This window comes from Haliotis rufescens, unplaced genomic scaffold (assembly GCF_023055435.1).
Source record: "Haliotis rufescens isolate VD_foot unplaced genomic scaffold, xgHalRufe1.0.p SCAF_20, whole genome shotgun sequence".
NCBI lineage: Eukaryota > Metazoa > Mollusca > Gastropoda > Lepetellida > Haliotidae > Haliotis > Haliotis rufescens.
Window position 1 is genome coordinate 8,318,571 of NW_025963891.1, and position 19,745 is coordinate 8,338,315.

General features: G+C 42.6%; 1 protein-coding gene across 1 annotated transcript in view; it reads left to right on the plus strand.

The window, feature by feature from the left end:
* Nucleotides 1-19,080, plus strand: part of LOC124133208 (cysteine-rich protein 2-like) — a 40,720-nt gene extending 21,640 nt beyond the window's left edge. Inside the window, exons 4-7 of the mRNA XM_046497509.2 lie at nucleotides 6,727-6,828; nucleotides 15,782-15,876; nucleotides 16,040-16,097; nucleotides 18,646-19,080. Coding sequence (XP_046353465.1) covers nucleotides 6,727-6,828; nucleotides 15,782-15,876; nucleotides 16,040-16,097; nucleotides 18,646-18,656 — 266 coding nt within the window. The 3' untranslated portion in view covers nucleotides 18,657-19,080. The remainder of the gene's footprint in view (nucleotides 1-6,726; nucleotides 6,829-15,781; nucleotides 15,877-16,039; nucleotides 16,098-18,645) is intronic.
* Nucleotides 19,081-19,745: the final 665 nt, after the last annotated feature.

Sequence of the window (19,745 nt, forward strand, 5' to 3'; positions counted from 1 at the left end):
TCCAACGTCGGTATTTATGCCACAATCACGCACGTGCATTTGGACCAATGTCTCAAAATCACGTTTTACACGTTTTCAACAATGCATGATTTGGAAACCTGCGTTGGAAAATCTGCGTTGTGGTTGTGGTCATGTTGCATTTGGGCGAATGTTTTCTGCGGGGGTTCAAACCTGTACCAGTTTTTTTGCTTTTTATACAACTATTTTTAAAGTGAAAACTTTCTTTTGCCCGGTAGTTTATTGCTTTGCAAACAAAATCGCTTAATGTCTTGCACGTAGTGCATGAGTGAGACGGATAGCATTAAGAAATCTAGGAATTGAAATAGCAAATCAAGTTTTCATTAATACGTAAGACCTGAAGCTCCTTTAATTGAAAGCTAACTATTACCAACTCTAGGGCTAGGTCTAGCTATATATATAACTTTATTTCATTGTGCGACTGACTTGTGTCATGTCGCAAGATTTGTCAAGTCTGGGTAGGAGGTTACACAGCTTGTTTTTAATTACAAACATGTTTGTCAATGCATATGTTTGTGCATGGTTGAATAAAATAACGTTTACAGTCATCAACGCTTTGGCTAGGCGTTGTTGTATATGTACTTCACTTCAACGTAGGAGTGACTGTTGCCACGTCAAGTCTGGGTAGGAGGCTACACAACTTGTTCTGTATTGCAACCATTTGTGAGTGAGTGAGTGAGTGTGGTTTAACGCCGCTTTTAGCAGTATTCCAGTTATATCGCGGCGTGTCAGCTGAATGTGGGAGGAAAGCCCGAAGTGATGCAGGTTTCAGACGTTTACCACTTCGGTGAAACCCACGTGCACGGGTATGGTGCTGACAAACCTAGAAACATAATCTGGGCGAACCGGGATTCGAACCGAGTAGGAACTATTTTCTTCCAGAGAATAATCATTTGTAAATAATCGAGTCTGGACCAGAAAATCCAGTGATTGACATCATGAGCATCGATCCACGCAATTGGGATACGATGACGTGCATCAACCAAGTCAGCGAGCCTGACCACGCGATCCACGCGAGGAACTTTGCAGCAATGTAATATTTGTGGCAAACAATTTTTGAAAGTGTAAAATCATACAACCAGACCCCCACCTCACAGTATGAAATGGTCGGTCCCTAAGAGCTAAGACGGTCTTAACTCCAAAACTTTAACATAGACTTACGCCAACCGTAACACTTACACGACTAGGAAGGTCCTGGTGTTTATTTTTGTTTGTTTGTTGTTGTTTTTGTTGTTTAACAGCCGTATAAGGAATAGGAGGCAGGCCTTACAAGCGCTGTGATACAACAAAGTTTTTGAAATGTGTATAAAGATCTATTTGAGACGGACACAATAACCAATATAATATCTCAGACGTTCGTTGTAACAAATTGTTGGCAAGTGACCCCATGACTGTCGCCAGAATCTCGGATCTTGTTTTCATAGTACCTGAATAAAGTGCATATGCACAGTGTTTGTTTGTTTGTTTGCTGCTTAACGCCAAACTCAGCAAAATTCCAGCTATATGACGGCGGTCTGTAAATAAAGGCGCGCACGCACACATACACACATAGATGAAGGGTATACTCGTAATTGTGTTCTAATGGCAAATATATACTGAACCGCAAAAGAAACGTCACCATGGATAGATATATGAGAAAACTTATTTGTCCAAACATTGTAAACATACTTAATTCATATTAAAAAGATGAAACTTGGCAAAACTGATCATCAAGGTTGAAATTAAAGTGTCAAATGTTCTTAAAGTGAAACATAGCACTAGTCTCTTAGAAAATGGCATCACAAGTCAGTATCTCGTGTGTCCGCCATGTGCATTGATGACTGCCGTGCAACGTCGATACATGGAATGGATGAGGCGGTTGCTGAAGGATATAGGCACTTGAGCCCACACTCTGAGGAACGCCTAACGCAGTTCAGCTGCAGTTGTCGGCCTTGGTCGGACGTAATTCAGCCGTCTTTGAATCTCGTCCCACAGGTGCTCAATGGGATCTAAATCGGGACTGAGGGCAGGCCACTGCATGGTTCTGATGCCATTCTGCTGGAGGAAGTCTTTTGTTGCTCTCGCAGTGTGGACAGGGGCGTTATCATGCTGAAACTCGTGGTTGCGGGGACGTGCAGAATGAGGTATGGCGCGTGGTCTCAAGACTTGATCAATGTACCAAGCTGCTGTGACACCATTGACTCTCCCTGGACCGATGTTCTGGAAGACCACAGGGCCGACCCTCTGTGCAAGACCAATTCCACCCCACACCATGATGTTCGGACCACCCCACGAGTCTCTCTCAACAACACAAACGTCCGAATAACGTTCCCCACGGCGTCGCCAGACTCTCTCTCTCTCTCTCTCTCTCTCTCTCTCTGCCATCTGCTGTTTACAGTAACGGCTCTCGTCTGAGAAGAGGACTCATCTCCACTGCAGATGGCGCCAATGCTGGTGCTGTGTTGACCATTGAAGACGGTCCCGGCGATGACGTGGTGTCAGAATTGGTCCTCGGTGTGGCCTGTGACAGTGGAGGTGTCACCTCGTCCGCACTAACGTGTCGCTGGTGTGTCCCCATGGTCTGCCGAGCAGTTTCCGCAGCAGTAGCAAAGCGATCTTGAAGATGCTGTCGCACAATCTGACGATCCTGACGTCGGGTGGTTACCATTGGTTTCCACTACGTGGTCGGTCATCTGGAGTGTTGGTGGTCTGGTACCGTTGGGGTTTGTCCAGCTTGCAATCGTGGGCTTTGTGGTAGCAATTCAATAACGAATGAATGGTATCCGTTCTGGGTGGATTTTTATAGGGCAAGAAATGGGGGGACGCATGTGCATTTCAATTTGCACGGAACTCACGTGCTTCGGATTACCATGGCCGTTGCCGTGATGCGTTTGGGCGATCGGTTATATTGTCATCTGCTTTGTATTTTTATCATCAAATTTCATTTTTCCGGACAAGGTAATGTTAAATTTCAGAAATTTTAGGAAAAGCAATGTTACTTGGGGTGACGTTTCTTTTGCGGTTCTGTATATTTAATATTTTAAGCCGAGAAGGTTACGCAAAGTTGAAAGAGTTACCACAGAGCGTGCTTCAGGTCTGAAGAATGCAAAAAGTTCCATCTCCCGGAACTTTGAAAAAAGTACATTTTGTGTTTGATTCATACAGAGTTCGTGGATGACTGAAGATGCAATCCGTTCTGTGCCACCACAACGTCTTTGGAACGTTGGTCAGATAACATTTTTTTCTTATCTGCTTGGTCATTATCATGTACGAGCAGAAGTGTGAGTGAGTTGGGTTTTATGCCGCTTTGAAGTTAAAAGTAAGTATTATATCATGCATATATAAAGCGTGCCAGCCTTATGTGGAAGTTAAATCCAAAGTGACGCAGTTTGTTTCTTTGTTATTTTACGCCGCACTCAGCAATAATCCATCTATATAACGGCAGTCCGTAAATAATCGAGTCAGACAAACGGGTGATGCCAATTCCATTTATAGGACAAAAGTAGATGTGTACCACTTTGCCCGGGTATGGTGTGGAGAAAACAAGTGAAATAACTTCATGACATAACTATATGACTTTTTAAGATCTCATGTTCTTAGCTATTTTAATATTTTAATACATATAATGTATGTTGCTCTGGGCAATTTAGGGGCGGTCGGGTAGCCTAGTGGATAAATCGTTCGCTCGTCACGCCGAAGACCCGGGTTCGATTCCCGACATGAGTACAATGTGTGAAGCCCACTCCTAGTGTCCTCCGCCATGATATTGCTGGAATGTTTGGAATGGTGTTTCTGTGGACGTTAAATTGTCTTGCAACATCACGTTGACTCGATCCTGCTTCAAGCATACCAATGGCTCGCAGACACTCATTTTCGGACAGGCGTGGCATTTCGTAATGTTGAATAATTGCGTTATTTTTTATTTTTTTTCTGAGCGGTTGTTGTCAGCACGATGCTAAACAATGCATATGGAATCCCTTTAACGCACATGTGTTTATACCCATTCTTGGGTAGTGAAATGCATGGGGCTTGCATAAAAGTCAACTTTTGCGTGGAATGCTCGCCTTTCTGTAGCAGTTGCGTTTTTGTGACTTGATTCCGTACATGTACTACAATATTGAAAACCAAACTTTACTTGTTTAAAAAATAAAATATTGGTGTCACAGGAACTTTTGTTGTTGAGTATATAATTTATGCAGGGAGCATTTCCATAAAGGGAGACAATTGCCGGGAGGTAACTCTTGTATGACAATAATTCCGTCAAAGTGTTATGTTCACTGCAGTGAAATATTTATAGAATAACCCACGAGGTACGAGTGATTACGGAAAATATGTCACGAGTGCAATTTATGTTTTACAACATTAATTTCCCGAGTGTCATATTTTACATAATCACTCGTACCGAGTGGGTTATTCTATTTGTTACCCATAATCATATTATAGACGTTTCAAGGGAAAAAACCTCTCGCCGATCAAGAATCAGCTGTTTTGTATCAATCCGCGTGTGAAAAAACACTGTCCATTTACTCCAATCGCATTTCTCAATTAACGTGTTGTTACGCGTGAAAAATATAGTTCTGTTAAAAAACTATAAAGATCACATTAATGCAGTTATATTTCTGTCCGATTTACACAGCGTACACTATCTAGCATTGATAAAGAAGACATGTTTCCAAAAAGGTTCATCAGGGGGTTTTTAATACAAGGCTTGTTTTGACAAGATCTCGTCACTGACAGACAGCCCCCGTCGTGCATCGGCAGAGACATGCATTTCACATTTAGAAGAGGAAACACGGAAAACCTGTCAAATGTTTTATGTTTCATTTGAAAAAAATGCCAAAACCTATAACAACAACATAGACAGAATGTACAGTAGTCTTGTTTGTTTGAGAATCATTAATTGCACACTGTGCAAATATAAAAAAGTTATTACACTGCATATTTGAGCCCATACGGGTAATAACTATTTTTACGCTCCTGTGTTGACACCACGCGATAACCTGACGATTGACTCGTCCAATCAGCGTGTCCTGTGTCATCTACGGGTGGCCCAGTCGTCTAAGGCGCCGCGATTCGCTGTGCAGAGTTGCGTCCCTAGGGCACGCCAGAAACCTATGATTGTGGGTTCGAATCCCGGTTTGCCCCGATTATGTTTCTAGGTTTGTCAGCACCATACCCGTGCTCGTGGGTTTCACCGAAGTGATAAACGTCTAAGACCTGCATCACTTTGGGCTTTCCTCCCACATTAAGCTGACACGCTGCGATATAACTGGAATACTGTTAAAAGCGGCGTTAAACCCAACTCACTCACTCGCTCACTCCTGTGTCATCTTCGTTGACATTCTGCATGACGCCATACAACTGCACTGTGTTTGTACGAGCAGACCTGCGTAAAGTCAGCTGTCGCCTTTCAGTTGTGTGTGCATACTCCACCGTGTGTATGACATGCACTTGAACAGTTGTGTGTGCATACTCCACCGTGTGTATGACATGCACTTGAACAGTTGTGTGTGCATACTCCACCGTGTGTATGACATGCACTTGAACAGTTGTGTGTGCATACTCCACCGTGTGTATGACATGCACTTGAACAGTTGTGTGTGCATACTCCACCGTGTGTATGACATGCACTTGAACAGTTGTGTGTGCATACTCCACCGTGTGTATGACATGCACTTGAACAATTCATTTGGGCCTTTCATCACGTCCCCCTGTTGTACTCCGTCGTCTTAAAGTGTGACATTGTTTGTGATCGCAAGTCATCTTGTTACATACTATTCAAAGATGTTAATAATTCTGGTGAAAGAGAGAGTAGGGTTTAATGCAACTTTAAGCAAAAATCTAACCACATCAAGGTGGGGTGGGGAGAAATTGGGTTTAACGCCGCTTTCAAGATTATAGCACTTATATAGCGATGTGCATGCTAATGTGTGGCTGTTTGAGATACCCTGCCGCAGTTTAACATGAATACCCCACTTTGACACTCGGTATACTGTCTCCGACCTGAGCAGTCCTTGTTTTAGCCCCTTAATGCTTAGGGCCAGGCATTTATTCCCCAAGGTGCTGATGTACAAAGCGATCTTAGCGCTACGGTGATCGTAACTCCCATACCGTAACATAGACTTACGACAGTCGTAGTGCTAAGGTTGTTTTGTTCAACGGCACCCTGGTTTCTTAGAGTGTGGACATTACTATTGACCAAACTACAGAGGATGAAGTCGTAAGGGGTGGTGTTCTGTTGTTTTAATTTGTATCCATGTATTAACCGGTTTTTTTCTAACCGGACTTTAATGCATTTTAACATACACGTTTAACATTTAACGTTACTTTCCAGAGGACTGCATTCGGAACATAACAACATCACAAAATGCTCCTCGTGTTTATTTTCATGTGCTACAATTGTCGACCTTCAGCACACTCAAAATGACAGATTGAACGCCAACCAATTGGATATTAAACCAGTATACTGTTACCATTTGACATTTGGAGGTGAACATTTACAACAGCTTTTGAATAAGTACTAATGGTCAAAAATTGAGGAACCATAATTTCTCGGTTCGTACCTCATCCATGCATGTTTATTCACAATGACCCGTGAAACTGTCACGTGATCAGTATAATGACAGATCCTAGTATTTACTACAGATTAGAATCTGATCCCAGTAGGCACGGATAGCGTGGCACTTGGGGTTCGTGTGCAAAACGCGAGCAATATGCATTTATAAATGATAAAACCAAGCTGGTTTCTGCCGACCGTGCAACAACGGACTCGAGGACAAAGCACCACCACCATGGGGAAGTGTCCAACGTGCAACAAGGAAGTATACTTTGGTAAGTGGTTATAATGAACCCTAACATCAGTAGGATTTACTGGAAACGATATATCATAGTTGTCACGACAACATATGTGAACCCAACCTTCATGGCGAGCTGCCGTCTGATGACAATTCGCTACGGTTCACTGATTTCCGTCATGTTTTAATGGGATTGTGTTTTCAGCGTTTTAACGTTGTGGTGTTCATGCCGGCAAAACAATTAATCGTTTTATGTCTGTCTAAGAACGTACACTGTACTTGCACAAGGAAACTGTCTCACTGGTTTGATATTGTCCGGTGTAATTAGGTCAGATTCTTCATTCCTTATAGATACGACAATGGCACGAATCACAAATAATTTGGAATGCAGCCTTTATGTTTTATAAACAATTGCCAATTTTCTCTATTCTACATTAAAATGGTACAAACTCGTGTGAAATATATGAGGACGCGTGTTCAGAATGATGACATCCATTCTCTCCTAAATGATGAAATGTACATCCTTGTCAATTTCAGTGAAGTTTATGTGCATTTACAATGTGATACGGACAAGCCGTGATGACGGCACCATCAGTCACAGGTTCAATTCATCGTTGTATTCACTGATAGTCCTGGTCGATAGATATTAACATGCCATGTACACCAGTCACGAATCAGTGACTGCAGACACTACATCTGTTGACAAGAAATCGATATCTCATGTCAGGTCACAAACTGGTGTACATTGCATGTCCGGATACTGTCTGCAATCATAACATTTTTGAATGATTGTGCATTTCATATTCTCTGGCGGAACGATGTGCACACAAAGGGATTATTGAAAATTATTGATGTCCTGTTTGAAAGGTTACTTTTGTATTCTAACTATTGTTTATGTACGGCATCGTCGCTATATGGCTGAAATAAAGCCGATGCGACGTTAAATTTTCACTAACTTTGTACGAGAACGTATGCGCGGTCTTTTGGATAGAGCGTTTGCCCCAAGAGCGAAAGGCTGGCGGTTCGATCCCCAGCCGTATCATACTAAAAGAAGTTAAAGGCTGGTACTTGTTGTTACCCTGCCAGGCGCACACACATACACACAAACACACACAAGCACACACGCACATGTACACACACAAACACACACAATCACATACGCATATGTACACACACATACGCATACACACACATGCACACACATGCACAAGCACACGCACACACACATCGCTATATTAGACATACTGCAATAATGCATTTCACCTAACCTAACCATGTACGAATTGTACATATTGTATTGTCTTGTTCATAATCACTAGATACGTTTTCATAAAATGCGATTATCCGTATTTCGTTATCTCGTATTTCTTTTAACTTTTATTCGTCTTCTACAAATGGTTCAAGTTTCATCACCATAAGAATAATTGTAATATGATATTTAAGAACATCATACATTTTTCGAAATTGAAAAATATGACATTAAGAAAACCGTTATAAAAATATTTCTCTGAATAATGCACAGTTGTATTTGCGCTTAGACAACAGTACAACCTTTTACAAGATATGTACAACGTGCTTTGGTCACGTGATGATGTCCGACATGACATCTCACTTGGACGGAATTGTTGAGCGACTGACCTACGTGACAAACAACGGGAGCTGTAATGTGATTTTAAAGGTTACAACAATTTCCCTACGCCGACGACAGGAAACCCTGAAAATGTGTATGACACATACCACTTTCCTAGTTTATGTGCGGGAGTTTCATCATTAACGTGGTAAACTTGTATTTGCTAGTGCACCATATTGACATTATACTTGTGAAATTTAAAGGTGCTCTGTCGTTTTCAGTACTCTGTAAATCCCTATACGTAGCTATTGGTTACTGATTTTCCTGTTTTTCCTTTTAGACCCACCGGAATCTGTTTCGGCAGTTAATCGAGACTGATTATTCTAAAGGGCTGACGTTTTATATTTACAATACCGTGGTTTCACATATGCCCATGGGCCTATCTGAATCATTTGTTGGAGGTGTATATATGAGGGTAGTCGGGAAAAGGGGTCCGCTGCCAGCTATCTCACTATCATACTACCAACTACCCACTACCGATGCCACCCGTGAAGATCCGAGGTAGAATAGGTCTTCAGCAACCCATGCTTGCCGTAACTATGCTTGTCGAGAGAGGCTACTAACGGGATTGGGTGGTCAGGCTCGCTGACCTGGTTGATGCATGTCATCGTATCCCAATTGCGTGGATCGATGCTCACGATGTAAATCACTGGGTTATCTGGTCCAGACTCGATTATTTACAGACCGCCGCCATATAGCTGGAATATTGCTGAGTGTTGCGTTAAACAACAAACAAACAAACAAACTGCCGTTGCAGATACAGCTATATGTAAACTAGGTGTTTGAAAGATACTTCTCACTTCGTAGACCAAATTGCGTGTCGTAAGAGGCGACTCAAGGCATTGGGTGGTCAGGCTCGCTGACTTGGTTGATTCGCGTCAACGTATCCAAATTGCGTAGATCAATGCTCATGATGTTACTCACTGGATTGTCTAGTCCAGACTCGATTATTTACAGACCGCCGTCATATACCTGGAATTTTGCTGAATGCGGCTTCACACAAACAAACAAACAAACGAACAGACTAATGTATGCCGACAGTGTGGATCGTTCATCACGCTTTCAACGTGGTGTCTAGTGCCTGGCCAAAACTCCATTATATACAGGCCGCAGTCGTCTAGTTAGAACACGTATGGCTAGCGCATAATATCATACTCTCTCACTCTTTTAAATATGGAAGCCAAAATGAGGCATATGGTCAGTTAGTATGGTTTTACGCCGCTTTGGGGAATATTCCAGCAATATCATGGTGGGGTACAGCAGAAATGGACTCCTCTGTTATCGCCCTTGAGCAAAGGGTATGGTTCTCACGGAGTCAAAGTGGCTCATGGTGTCAGAGCTCAAATGCACAGTTGCTAAAGAAGCACATCCCCGGCCACGTCGTATCAAAAGACGGTAAGAGATGGTATTTGTTGTTACCGTGACTGGTGCTAAATCCCACCCATACACAGATACGTACGCACACGTGCACGCACGCACACATTCACACACACACACACGCGTACGCATACACCCACACGCGCACGGACACACAAAGTTCTCAGCTCTGCTGGACTCTATATTTGTCATACACAAAAGCTCTTCACGTACCTAGCTTGTATATCCGTGAGTTAGAGCTTCTTGCATTTGAGGCACGGCCTGTGGTAATTGTTTCAGCTTCTCGGGGTAATCGGTAAATATATCTGCCATTAGAACACAATTATGAACCTAATAATTAGTGCTCAGTACACATGAAAGGATGATTTCTGCTTGAGAGAAATAGGCCAAGTCTAGATCTAGATGTTGTGACTATATGGTACACTGTTCTGTGCAAACGACAGCCTCTGTAGGGTAGTAGGTAGAGCGTATGTCTACCGGAGGGTCGGTGGTTCGATCCCTGACCGCGTCACATCAAAAGACGTTAAAGATTGTATCTGGTGTTAACATGCCTGGCGCTTGGTATTAAGGGGATAAAACAAGGACTGGTCGGCTCGGAGTCAGTATACTGTGTCTGAGAGGGGTAGTCATGTTAAACTGCGGCATGATATCTCAGTGGATTAGTACTATAAGCGGCGTTAATCATCACCTCACCTCACCTCACCTCACCTCACCTCACCTCACCTCACCTCACCTCACCTCACCTCACCTCACCTCACCTCACCTCACCTCACTTCTCTCTAAGGCGACTAACGGGATCGGGTGGTCAGGCTCGCTGACTTAATGGTTGCATGTCATCGATCCCAATTCCGTGGATCGATGCTCATGATATTAATCACTGGATTGTCTGGTCCAGACTCGATTATTTACAGACCGCCGTCATATAGCTGGAATATTGCTGAGTACGGCGTTAAACAACAAACCAACCAACCAAATCACCTCACCTCACCTCACCTCACCTCACCTCACCTCACCTCACCTCAGAAACACGACCTTCAGTGACCAAAGAAATGCAAAAGAATCCCACCAAAACCATGTCCCTATATCAGCTGTACCAGCTAACAACGCATTGTCGTAATCAACTCATTATTTCCTATATTGAGCTCCGCCCAAACTGGGACACCAGTAATAATGCACTGACATGAGTTCCCCGCATTACAACGCCTAGCGATAAGACTATCGGAGCAAGCAAATATCTTATTAATATGACCCGTTATCTCAAGCGTGCACGCATACGAGAAACACAGTGATACACACATCTGGGGCCGTCTCCGTCATATCTGCCAGAGTAATCGTGTGTAATATCAGCTTCCATTTCCGATCGGGGCATAAACCCTTGTCTGTACAATAGATTGTTAATATCAGTCATGTAAGATATGTACATTCATATATATGTGTACGCGTATTAACAGGATATGAATTCTGAGTCATTTATATGAATAACAACGCAGGTTGTGTTGCCTGGAAACTATATGAGCGTGTCCGTTCAATTATATGTGAACGTTATGTTTATCGACAGACAAGTCAGGGAAAATGTGCCAGTCCCATATGCTTGCTGTCCGTTTCTACACTGCTCTACTATCTCTATATCGAACCTATTACTCATGTAAACTTCCGCCTTTAAGATTTGTAATGTGACATGTAACGTTTTTCAAAATAGGGAAAAAAGTTATCGAGGTTGTATTCTATATTGGTACCAGTTTGACTATCATCATGGCCTAGTTTGTATCGATGTATTTCCAGCAACACTATGAATAAACGTGAATAGAGATGCGAGGTGCTTGTCCAAGTCGTCTAAGGCGCCGCGATTCGCTGTGCAGAGTTGCGTCCCTTGGGCACGCCAGAAACCTTTGATTGTGGGTTCGAATCCCGGTTCGCCCAGATTATGTTTCTAGGTTTATCAGCACCATACCCGTGCACGTGGGTTTCACCGAAGTGGTAAACGTCTGAGACCTGCATCACTTCTGGCTTTCCTCCCACATTAAGCTGACCAGCCGCGATATAACTGGAATACTGTTAAAAGCGGCGCTAAACCCAACTCACTCACTCACTAATTTGAGATGATGCAACTGAAATAATTTCGGGTGCAGTGCCATAATTCACAGACCTGTTAGTGGTTGATCAACTCTAGGTTCATTCGGGCTTTGGGTAGCCTAGTGGTTAAAGTATTCGACGAAGGTCCGGGTTCGATTTCTGGTTACAATGTGTGTGGCCCATTTTTGGAGTTTCCCGCCGTGATATTGCTGGAATATTGCTAAAATCAGCGACGAAGCATATTCACTCACTTTCAGTGCATTTACACTTTTGTCAGGATCCTACGAGACAGATAGTTTTGATGATTCAGCACAATAACTCTTTGATGCCTTGTTTTAGTTGATGAAGCATTGTTAATTGCCAGCATCCAAGCCTCATTGGACTCAGCCTTCTCAGGCTACTTTGTGTCTAACGGGAGTGCCAGGATTCTATTTTGGCTCGAAGCCGTATTATGATCCTTGGTTTGCGAGCACCAACGAAGTTCCGTGTACGAGAACTTGGCTGAATAGTAATAGCACACCATGTCGGCTTGTGAGTACGTGGCCGAATAGTAAGAGCACATCAATGTCGACTTGTTAGTACGTGGCTGAATAGTAATAGCACATCAATGTCGGCTTGTGAGTACGCGACTGAATAGTAATAGCACATCACTATCGGCTTGTGAGTACGTGGCCGAATAGTAAGAGCACATCACTATCGGCTTGTGAGTACGTGGCCGAATAGTAATAGCACATCAATGTCGGCTTGTGAGTACGCGACTGAATAGTAATAGCACACCATGTCGGCTTGTGAGTACGTGGCCGAATAGTAATAGCACATCAATGTTGGCTTGTGAGTACGTGGCCGAATAGTAAGAGCAAATCAATGTCGGCTTGTGAGTACGTGGCCGAATAGTAATAGCACATCACTATCGGCTTGTGAGTACGTGGCCGAATAGTAAGAGCACATTAATATCGGCTTGTGAGTACGTGCCTGAAAAGTAATACGTGGCTGTCGACTGGGGAATACGTGGTTGAATAGTGAGAACATATCGATGTCAGCTGGGGAATACGTGGCTGAATAGAGAGAACATATATATCGATGTCGGCTGGGGAATACGTGGCTGAATAGAGAGAACATATCGATGTCGGCTGGGGAATACGTGGCTGAATAGAGAGAACAAATATATCGATGTCGGCTGGGGAATACGTGGCTGAATAGAGAGAACATATCGATGTCGGCTGGGGAATACGTGGCTGAATAGAGAGAACATATCGATGTCGGCTGGGGAATACGTGGCTGAATAGAGAGAACAAATATATCGATGTCGGCTGGGGAATACTGGGCTGAATAGAGAGAACAAATATATCGATGTCGGCTGGGGAATACGTGGCTGAATAGAGAGAACATATCGTTGTCGGCTGGGGAATACGTGGCTGAATAGAGAGAACATATCGATGTCGACTGGGGAATACGTGGCTGAATAGCGAGAACATATATATCGATGTCGACTGGGGAATACGTGGTTGAATAGAGAGAACATATCGATGTCGGCTGGGGAATACGTGGCTGAATAGAGAGAACATATAGATGTCGGCTGGGGAATACGTGGCTGAATAGAGAGAACATATATATCGATGTCGGCTGGGGAATACGTGGCTGAAAAGAGAGAACATATCGATGTCGACTGAGGAATACGTGGCTGAATAGAGAGAACATATCGATGTCGGCTGGGGAATACGTGGCTGAATAGAGAGAACATATCGATGTCGGCTGGGGAATACATGGCTGAATAGAGAGAACATATATATCGATGTCGGCTGGGGAATACGTGGCTTAATAGAGAAAACATATATATCGATGTCGGCTTGGGAATACGTGGCCGAATAGAGAGAACATATCGATGTCGGCTGGGGAATACGTGGCTGAATAGAGAGAACATATCGATGTCGGCTAGGGAATACGTGGCTGAATAGCGAGAACATATATATCGATGTCGACTGGGGAATACGTGGCTGAATAGAGAGAACATATCGATGTCGGTTGGGGAATACGTGGCTGAATAGAGAGAACATATCGATGTCGGCTGGGGAATACGTGGCTGAATAGCGAGAACATATATATCGATGTCGACTGGGGAATACGTGGTTGAATAGAGAGAACATATCGATGTCGGCTGGGGAATACGTGGCTGAATAGAGAGAACATATAGATGTCGGCTGGGGAATACGTGGCTGAACAGAGAGAACATATATATCGATGTCGGCTGGGGAATACGTGGCTGAATAGAGAGAACATATCGATGTCGACTGAGGAATACGTGGCTGAATAGAGAGAACATATCGATGTCGGCTGAGGAATACGTGGCTGAATAGAGAGAACATATCGATGTCGGCTGGGGAATACGTGGCTGAATAGAGAGAACATATATATCGATGTCGGCTGGGGAATACGTGGCTGAATAGAGAGAACATATCGATGTCGGCTGGGGAATACGTGGCTGAATAGTGAGAACATATCGATGTCGGCTGGGGAATACTGGGCTGAATAGAGAGAACATATATATCGATGTCGACTGGGGAATACGTGGCTGAATAGAGAGAACATATCGATGTCGACTGGGGAATACGTGGCTGAATAGAGAGAACATATCGATGTCGGCTGGGGAATACGTGGCTGAAAAGAGAGAACATATCGATGTCGGCTGGGGAATACGTGGCTGAATAGTGAGAACATATCGATGTCGGCTGGGGAATACGTGGCTGAATAGAGAGAACATATATATCGATGTCGGCTTGGGAATACGTGGCTGAATAGTGAGAACATATATATCGATGTCGGCTGGGGAATACGTGGCTGAATAGAGAGAACATATCGATGTCGGCTGGGGAATACGTGGCTGAATAGAGAGAACATATCGATGTCGGCTGGGGAATACGTGGCTGAATAGTGAGAACATATATAACGATGTCGGCTGGGGAATACGTGGCTGAATAGAGAGAACATATCGATGTCGGCTTGGGAATACGTGGCTGAATAGAGAGAACATATCGATGTCGGCTGGGGAATACGTGGCTGAATAGAGAGAACATATCGATGTCGGCTGGGGAATACGTGGCCGAATAGAGAGAACATATCGATGTCGGCTGGGGAATACGTGGCTGAATAGAGAGAACATATAGATGTCGGCTGGGGAATACGTGGCTGAATAGAGAGAACATATCGATGTCGACTGGGGAATACGTGGCTGAATAGAGAGAACATATCGATGTCGGCTGGGGAATACGTGGCTGAATAGAGAGAACATATCGATGTCGGCTGGGGAATACGTGGCTGAATAGAGAGAACATATAGATGTCGGCTGGGGAATACGTGGCTGAATAGAGAGGACATATCGATGTCGGCTGGGGAATACGTGGCTGAATAGAGAGAACATATCGATGTCGGCTTGGGAATACGTGGCTGAATAGAGAGAACATATCGATGTCGGCTGGGGAATGCGTGGCTGAATAGAGAGAACATATCGATGTCGGCTGGGGAATACGTGGCTGAATAGAGAGAACATATCGATGTCGGCTTGGGAATACCTGGCTGAATAGAGAGAACATATCGATGTCGGCTGGGGAATACGTGGCTGAATAGAGAGAACATATCGATGTCAGCTGGGGAATACGTGGCTGAATAGAGAGAACATATCGATGTCGGCTTGGGAATACGTGGCTGAATACAAAGAACATATATATCGATGTCGGTTTATAAGCATGTGGCTGAATAGCGAAAACAGATCATTTAGTACGTAACACCGAGTTTAGAGTGTTTCGTTCAATAAAGAGGAGTGTTAAATATTGAAGAAAGTCCAATAAAGTTAATTATTTTAGTCAGAACATCCAGTGAAGTGGTTTCTACACATTGTATCCTCGTTTTTCTTCAGCTGAGCGGCAACCCTATAACAACAAAGACTTCCACAAGCCATGCTTCAAATGCACCAAATGTGGCAAGAAACTTACACCGGGGAAAATATCAGAGGTACGAATGTATTTTGATTGGCTTTTAAATATTCATTTAAGCGAGGGACTGTTTTGAAGATTTGAAAATACCAACGTGAAGCACCCATAACTGGGAACAATAATTTCATACAAAATGCCAACATATTGTTACTTTTCATTCTTTATTTTTTTATTTCATCAAGCATGACGGTCAACTGTATTGTCCTCATCCTTGTTATGCCGACCTATTTGGACCGCACGGTATGTATCAGTGTACACAGGGGTTTGGTTGGTTGGTTGGTTGGTTGGTTGTTTAACGCCGCTCTCAGCAATATTCCAGCTATATGACGGCGGTCTGTAAATAATCGAGTCTGGACCAGACAATCCAGTGATTGATATCATGAGCATCGATCCACGCAATTGGGATCGATGATATGCATCAGCCAAATCAGCGAGCCTGACCACCCGATCCCGTTAGTTGCCTTTTACGACAAGCATAGTCACCTTTTACGGCAAGCATGGGTTGCTGAAGACCTATTCTACCCCGGAATCTTCAGGGGTCACACAGGGGTTTGGGAAATTGGCTTTTATCGATATGACAGACACATTTCTGGTTACGCAGCTTGTGGATACGGACATGAAAACGTATCACACTATTTCTTTTCCCGCCCCGTTTATGTTGATAGGAGAAATGATTGTTTCTTCACTCTGAGGGGGGCGGTCGGGTAGCGTAGTGGTCAAAGCGTTGCTCGTCACGCCGAAGACCCGGGTTCGATTCCTGACATGGGTACAATGTGTGAAGCCCATTTCTGGTGTCCCCCGCCGTGATATTGCTGGAATATTGCTAAAAGCGGCGTAAAACCATACTCACTCTCTCATTCTGAGGGAGTTGATCTTAACACAATATTGAATGGTAATGCTAACTTTACCAAGAAACCTTGTAATTTAGAAACATTGAAATTAATACATTCATACAATACTATATTCCAAAATACTGTAACTAACGTGAGACTATAAGTCACGCACACATACTAATATTCTACCACTCATTTCACAAACTGCTGTTCATGACCACTTGCTTCTGTTAAAAAAAATTTAAGTTTATCATCTTGTAATTGTACACTGTATTTTGTATATTGCCTTCACGAATATAACTTGTACAGAAGAGGTATTATCATAAGCCTTTTTAGCTATTTTACCGATCCAGATTCATCAACAAAAATATGTTTAAATCAAATGGGCTGGGGCGTCGAAGCGTCAGTAAAATATATTTTCAGGGACTACAAACGTTCACGATGTCTGGCTATTCAGAAGTAATTTGCTACTTTAAAAGCCGCCCTGTGTTCTTCAGGCAATGTGCATAGCCTTGTTGCAATAAGCATGACAATCTCTCTAGATATATATACAAAAATGAGGCAAATGTTCACTCGGTGTACATGTAAGATATAATAAAATAAAAAAAGTTCACGTCAGTCCAACATCTTCTTTATATCAGTTACAGACATAGTACTTTATCAGTTAAACTGAAGAGCTATAACTCGTATAACTGTGGGTTCGCACTGATTATGATTCTTGGTTTGTAAGCACCATACCCGCACTCGTGCTGCAAGTGGTAAACCCCTGAGATATATATTGCTACAATAAAACACTGTTCAAAACGGCATAAAAAGCAACTCACTCACTCACCCGTTCATTAGGTTATAATTTTTTAATTTGAAGTTTACACGATATTCGGCTTTTCCATTGGACGAGAGGTCGGTCACATGACCGCGAAATTGACGTTCATAAGTGTATGAACGACACAATTTGACGTTCATACGTTTTTCACGAGACCGTGTTCTTGAAATGACGTAAACACTGACGGACTACCTCCACATTCCAGGGAAACCCCTGGGAATTCCCTTGCACGAAAACATACATAAGTGGTCTTTCTTATCATTTAGAACCTTTATTCTTGGTCTCAGCGTTTCAGCATACATTGAGAAATGTCAGAGAGCGTGACTGCATGATTGTTCACGAATATCCTCGCTACGGCCTATCCTAATGAACAAACGAAGAAATGCACATCTAAACTATCGTAGTATCGACTCGATCCGTGTCTTCGGCTGACACTGACCGTCTCCAGCAATCTATGAATTCACCTTTGTGTCTGTTTGACGCATCTTTATTCACCTTTCAATGATCGGCCAGTTGATCAATGATGACTAACACATGTAACCGCCACAGGTTCATTAACAACTTCGGAAATCTCTCCCGTCACGTTGATCGTGTCGGCCATTTTGACGTCTTATACTTGATGTAAATGTATTACGACGCGCTGTCATTATGACTGACTTACTGAGGTAGTTCTTTACAGAACTTTATCATCTAATGAGGATATGATTTGAACACATGTGTTGCGTAAGATGTTTCTGAAGAGCAAGTTGTGCATCCATACGCTCATGTCACCTCTCTTTTTGAGGAACTATTTTACTCCGCGATATAGCTGGTTGTTGTATGGCTGTCAGTGTAAACATGAAGTCACACGTACTAAATAAAATTGTGTTTAGACCTTGGCCTACATCCTTTGAGGTGAGAAATTGTGATAAAAAAATTATAAGAATTGACTTTCACTTTGTGTGAGTCCATTGGAGTATAAATCTCCATAGAGTGAGGGCCAACCATTTGACGATTGGAGTATGAATCTTCATAGAGTGAGGGCCAAACATTTGGAACTCACTCTAAGAAGGTTCATACTCCAATGAACTCACACAAAGTGAAAGTCAATTCTTAAATGATCATAACGAATCGTTCTCCTTTGTCATTCCAGGTAAAAAGTGACCTTCGACAAAGACAGTCTCATGAACTAGGGCTGTTTACTTGTTGTATCAACATATTTATTTATCCATGAACAATATTTACTTGTTTTGTTCTGCTTATTTCATTTTTTGACATAAATTTCCCATCAAACAGAATATATAATATGACTGTGCAATATATTATTACACTTGCTCGCATCCATGTATGGACATGTGCTCCTGACCTACATGTATAGATAGGAATATATACAGATGTTATCTTTCATCCGTACACGTGTATGTAACTGCATGTTTGTTACTGTATGTTAGTTTTCAAATAAGTTGTTCATGACCTTGTTTATAAGTTTGACACATATAACCTCAGTGAAACTTTTTTGAGGTATATTCTTTTATCGTGAACGACTTAATTTTGTATGTATAAAGTGAATTAAAACCTTTCCAAACTCTCTGTTGTTCTATTTTCGCCGAGGTACACACTCCGCAAAAACTATTTTAACTCGCAGCATTCTACCGTCACTGCCCCATTTATGTGACACAACGTCATCTGGGCGGCGGGGTAGCCTATGGTTAAGGCGCTTGCTCGTTACGCTGAAGACCCGGTTCCCTACATTCTCATATCTGGTGTCTCCCGCCGTGATATTGCTGGAATATTGCTAAAAGCGGCGTAAAATCATACTCACTCACTCACTGTAACATCATCTTAAATCATTCATGTGGTATTGACACTGAGGGGCTACAGAAACTCTAATTCTCAGTTGATTACATTATCTGTTTGATTGTCAGTTGAAAGTGTCTTAAGTTAGCTATATTATATCCAAAAGATAACTGTGCTGGCGCTTAGTCAGTACCCATAGAACACTCCTACATGGTTTTATTGTTTTTAAATATATTTTTATTAAAAGCTTTTAAAAAATAAAAATTAATGCATAATACACATTTCTGATGAGAATCTTAGACATCTTATCTTTGAAAATCAATAAATTAGTTTTTTTGTGCACAAATTTACAAGATTTCATTTGCAATAAAGCGACAAAACCCTTTCCATATCCAACTGAAATCTCTGCATAAATCAGAGTCGGTTGTGCGATTCCGAACATATCATGAGCATGTG